At 33.4% G+C, this 6,000-nt stretch overlaps 1 protein-coding gene across 3 annotated transcripts in view; it reads right to left on the minus strand.

Moving 5' to 3' along the window:
- The window catches only part of LOC127706004 (sulfotransferase 1C2-like), a 131,730-nt gene extending 125,942 nt beyond the window's left edge, over positions 1 to 5,788 (minus strand). For all 3 annotated transcript variants that reach the window (XR_007984145.1, XM_052210399.1, XM_052210398.1), the window contains exons 1-2: positions 5,690 to 5,788; positions 1,803 to 1,969 (exon numbers count right to left, since the gene is read on the minus strand). Coding sequence is in view for 2 of the 3 variants with exons in the window: in XM_052210399.1 (XP_052066359.1) it covers positions 1,803 to 1,969; positions 5,690 to 5,733 (211 nt within the window). In the remaining variant the exon portion in view is untranslated. The remainder of the gene's footprint in view (positions 1 to 1,802; positions 1,970 to 5,689) is intronic.
- Positions 5,789 to 6,000: the final 212 nt, after the last annotated feature.

The raw sequence follows: 6,000 nt of genomic DNA on the forward strand, positions 1-6,000 counted from the left end.
CAGTGGCAAATATTTCTTGCATGTTTAGGACGAGAACAAGTTAACAATAAATACAATAGGTATGTCTTACAATAGAGGCCGTCCGGGATAAGGTCGGGAAAATTTGGACTGCCGTTGGAAAAATGAGGGTATTTTGGATAGGGTCAGTAATTTGGCCTAGCAACAGGCCACCTACGGACCCCTCAAATAATTGTTGCAAGTGTTTTAAACGTGCAAAGAACGTAGCGTTTTTCTCAACACGAGGCATCGTCTCGATTCTGACCGGACGTGGCTGCGAACTTGATACATCCAGCACAGCCAAACGGACGCCCCACTCTGGCAAGGGTTTACTGCCGGTCGGCAGAAGATCTGTAGTTACCATATTTCTATTCCCCACTCACCCTTTTGGAAGGAACCTTTGGTATGTCCAGTAATAAGCGATAAGGTGTACAGAGGCCTTCTGGGATGGAGGTTGGGAAATTCGGACAGATATTTGAACACGAGTGCATATAGGACATGGACAGCAATTTTGCATTGCAACAGATGACCTACGGACCCCTAAAAATGCCGACCAAAAGTGACCATATTTTTATTCCACAGTCACCTCTGTGCTTGATTGCGATTCAGATGATAACTGACTGTAATGGAATGCAATAACATGTATTTATTCTTTTTACATTTATCATGTTTATTGTGTCTAAATTCTTTCACGAATGTCATTTTTTGTTGTTGAAAAGTCAATACTATAGCAGAATGCTATTGGTTGAAAAACATAAATTGATAATAATGTCTTGTTAAAATTTTAATTCCATGGTCTCTTATTATAATGTATATATTAAATGTCTCCCGAAATTTCTTATTTAATATGTGTCGTAAATCATTGGATAACTTGTCCGTCAATGTTAAAGGAATATATGATGATATAAAGATATGTCATTTATCATTTCTTTCGAATAGCATCCCGAGAAACACAAATAAGCCGGAGAGTCGAAGTACCAGAATCAAATGCACCTGTATCTAACAAAAGGTGAGCTTGTTTATACAACAACTGCAACTGTTTTATTAACTGTGTCCATTTAGAGCGGTTTAATATAACAGTAATTTCCAAATCAAACCCCATATAAATATGGATATCTCGGGATTGTATGCAAATTTACTTTTAATAACTTGATAGTATATGTGTATGCATAAGATTAAGATGGTGGTATGATAATGCACATTATTTTTACCCCTTGAATTTGAAAACCAAAACGTATTATAAATGTAACTAATAGCACAATATATAAAAATATAAAAAAATATAGACCCCCAAAGTCTTATATCAGATTTTAATATTTCTATTATACTTATGATCCTTTGTTTATAATTTGAGGCTCATTATCTACAAACACTGCTAACATAGCTCTTTTCTTTCATATTCAGAGACGATTCACAGCCTTACATTATCAACATTTATATAATGAACTACAACCTGTCTTATACAACGATTGTCATGTGGATAAAATGTATTTTGTCGGTAAGGTTGTGGCTCGTAATTAATTTTGCCAAATCACTGTTTTAAATTGTTATTTCAGGTCAGTTTATTTGGGGGAAGGGGGACAAATTTAGTGGCCAAGTAAAGTATGTGATCAATGCTGGCTCTATGAGGGAACATACCATGAGAATACGCCAACAATTGTAATATTGCAAATTTTTATACATATAATACATAATTGTTAATAGGAAATGAACAGTTATAAGAATTAGAAACTTAAGTTTGATATTTCATTTTAGGTCCTACTTGATGCACATCATTTATTATTAGGATTGGCAAAAATAAAAACCTGATTTCATAGTTGTACATAGTAGTATATCTGTGTCTTTTGTTTTTAGTGTCCGAACATTTTCCAAATGCTTTTCTATACCGTGTTCTTTGATGAGGGGACCCGAAATAAATGTTTCATCTCCTAGTCGAGTAAACGGATAAATCACCAAACCGGATTCGATAACGCTGAAAAAAAAACAAGAACAAACTTGAAAAAAACAATATACATGTATAGGATATGTTTGAGCTTCTCACAGCGGTTAATGTTGAAAACCACCGACATAAAATTGGATCAATAATGGCATAGTTTTACGTTCAAATGTTTCTGGGCAGAACATAGGAGTCAAAATACTAAGCGGAAATACAACAAAAAGCATGGCTAAAAGAATAAAGACGAACAAAAGTCTCTAAAGCACTATACTAAAAATAATAAAATAGTTGAACAACACAAACCAAACCAAAAACCCGGGGTGAACTCGTGTGTTCTGGAGGATCGGCAACACCTGCATCAGCAAATGACATAATTTTTTTTTGTGAGTTTTCGTAGCATGAAGTATCCAGTCTGATGCACTAGTCTTTAACATGTTTATGTTCGAATGAATTAATGAAAATGACTATTGTCAACATAACAAGACGACAAATATTGATTTTGCATACGTTTGTCCTCCCGTGGACATACACATTTCAATGGTTATTTATACAATTATTTTTATTTTTGGCAAACTATTCAGCCTGTTCTCTTTCCAACGTGTTGTTGTAAGTGTCCAATGCTGGTCTTAAATACATGATTTTCGATGTACTTTCATGAAGTTTCCAAAGCCGCTTTTATTGATCATTAACTTACCGTAGTCCTTAGCGTTTTACAGATAATTATTCGAAACTCATATTATAGATTTTACACTATAATAAATGGTTGTAGTTTGCCGGCTTCTTCCTTGCAAACTTAACTACACGGAAATCATAAAATGTACGGGGAAAAACGTTCAAGCCGACAGCTCCGTTAATAATACGAAACATTCTTTTTAGATAATCTGTCAAATAGTTTAACAAACATATTTATCTATAATAGTTTGTTCGTGAAGCTACATGAAAACACTGGTAAAACTGTATTGAAATTATGTTTCATCGTGTATATGCTGTATTAATCCACTTTATTGATTGATTATTGTTTGCTTACCGTCCAGTGGCAAATAGTTCATGCATGTTCTGAACGGAAACAAATTAACAAATAAAACAATAGGTAGGTTCGTCAATAGTTGACGACTGGAAAGAGAGCGGGAAATTTGGACTGCCGCTGGAAAATGAGTATACATTGAATAGGGATAAAAATTTAGCCTTGCAACACGTTCCTTATCGACCCCTCAAGTTTTTGTTGAAATAGTTTTAGCTTGCAGAAAGCCTGACACTCTCATTACACGTGGCATCAATTTTCATATTACTATTCCGATCGATCGTGGCGACGAATTTATACATCCCGCGACCTACTTTGGGAAGGGTTTTACTGCCGGTCGAACGAAAACTAAAGAAATTATCATATTTCTGAACCTAAGTCAACAGTTGCTGTCTTAATCCACTATAAACCAGATGTCAACCGTAACAAATACAATAACTGTAATAACTACAAAAAACACAAAACCTTCCTCAGAATGCATATAAATAGTGCATCATCATCTGCCAACGATAGAGCAAACTTGTTTTAAAAGCTTAAATTTTTCTTATTGTTTCGTGTGTATAGTTGCCAGAATTTTTTTTACGTCAGATTAACATATTTTACTATGAACAGCAGAAAGCCCTTCATATGGCAATATATAAGTATTAAACAATAAATTTTACATTTCGTTATGTACTTTTAGGGGAACATCGTGTGCATCCGCCATTATAAGTTGGAAACTTGTGTACATGTAATGTTTGTGATTGATATTGTATCATTTACATGTGTATATTTACGAAGGTTAATAAATGTACAGTGCTGGAAATAAACAACTTTAACAAAATGCAATAGGTAGGTGGCTATGTCAGTTAAAATGATAATAACAGATGAATATATAAATGTGCTTGTATAAAATTCAGAATTGATGAAGTATTTTGTTTGGGGGGATGGTGACAAAGTTATGTTTTTAAATTCTGATCTTGTTACGAACCTCATAATCATGATAATATAAGGACTCGTGTAAAATTTACAGTCAAATTGATTTTTCTAAAAGGTGGTTTATGCATCCTCAACTCTACTTTGGAAGAAAAATCACTTTAAGTTATGATCAACAAACTAAATGAAAGAAATAGTAGGTATTGATGATAAAGTTATTATAATTATAATATATAACACACTATTTAGCTTCCCTTAGTCATGGACGAAAAATGTTCATCAATAATTGTTTTAACTTTCATGATAAAAATAATAATTTTGAAAATTTTATGTCATGTTTGTGTTTATATAAGCGGTGGTCCGAGGTCTTTCACCTTCAATTCTTTTGTTTGAATCTTCTCGCCTTTAATAAGCTATCGGGACGTCGGGATTGGGCCTTTTTTGCGGAAATTTGGCAGGGGCCTTTATTTTCACGGAAATTTGCGATTTTCACTTATCGGGACTCGGGAACTAACGATTATGATAAGTAAATTATCGGATTAAAAAAATGATTTAAGGTAATTAACCATAAAGCTGTACATGTACATGTGGTCTCATCAACTTTAATTAATTGTGAGGCAAACTTTTGAAATTGTATGCCGAATGATGTAGCGTTGTTCGTACAAAGACAACAGGAGATATATTTCATTTACATATCCTGTAATGTTGTATGTTATCTAGAACGATGGTTGATATAATCTGGTGCAATTCAGTTTAAATCCAAATATAAGGACGATACCAAAAAATTGGCGAAAGATACCAAAATAATATCATTGAAATACACATTCATAATTGATCATTAACTTACCATAGTCCTTAGCGTTTTACAGATAATTATTCGAAAGTCATATTATAGATTTTACACTATAATAAATGGTTGTAGTTTGCCGGCTTCTTCCTTGCAAATTTAACTACACGGAAATCATAAAAAGTACGGGGAAAAACGTTCTAGCCGACAGCTCCAGTAATAATACAAAACATTTTTTTTAGATTATCTGTCAAATAGTTTAACAAACATATTTATCTATAATAGTTTTTTCGTGAATGTACATGAAAACACTGGTAAAACTGTATTGAAATTATGTTTCACCGTGTATATGCTGTATTAATCATTTTTATTGATTGATTATTGTTTGCTTACCGTCCAGTGGCAAATAGTTCATGCATGTTCTGAACGGAAACAAATTAACAAATAAAACAATAGGTAGGTTCGTCAATAGTTGACGACTGGAAAGAGAGCGGGAAATTTGGACTGCCGCTGGAAAATGAGTATACATTGGATAGGGTTATAAATTTAGCCTTGCAACAGGTCCCTTATCGACCTTTCAAATTTTTGTTGAAATAGTTTTAGCTTGCAGAAAGCCTGACACTCTCATTACACGAGGCATCGAATTTCATATTACTATTCCGATCGGTCGTGGCGACATCCCCCGACCTACTTTGGGAAGGATTTTACTGCCGGTCGAAAGAAAACTAAGGAATTACTATATTTCTATACCTAATACAAACGTTGCTGTCTTAATCTACTTTAAACCAGATGTCAACCGTAACAAATACAATAACTGTAAAAAAAAACACAAAACCTTCCTCAGAATACATATACATAGTGGATCATCATCTGACAACGATAAAGCAAACTTGTTTTAAATGCTTAAACTTTTTTTATTGTTTCGTGTGTTTAGTTGCCAGAATTTCTTTTACGTCAGATTAACATATTTTACTATGAAAAGCAGAAAGCCCTCCATAAGACTAATATATAAGTATTAATCAATAAATTTTACCTTTCGTTATGTACTTTTAGGGGAACATCGTGTGCATCCGCCATTATAAGTTGTAAACTTGTGTACAGGTAATGTTTGTGATTGATATTGTATCATTTACATGTGTATATTTACGAAGGTTAATAAATGCACAGTGCTAGAAATAAACAACTTTAACAAAATGCAATAGGTAGAACGCCGGCTATGTCAGTTAAATTGATAATAACAGATAAATATATAAATGTGCTTGTATAAAATTCAGAATGGATGAAGTATTTTGTTTGGGGGGATGGTGACAAAGTTATGTTTTTAAATTCTTGTCTTGTTATGAT

The sequence above is a fragment of the Mytilus californianus genome, unplaced genomic scaffold (genome assembly GCF_021869535.1).
Source record: "Mytilus californianus isolate M0D057914Y unplaced genomic scaffold, xbMytCali1.0.p SCAF_6, whole genome shotgun sequence".
Lineage (NCBI taxonomy): Eukaryota > Metazoa > Mollusca > Bivalvia > Mytilida > Mytilidae > Mytilus > Mytilus californianus.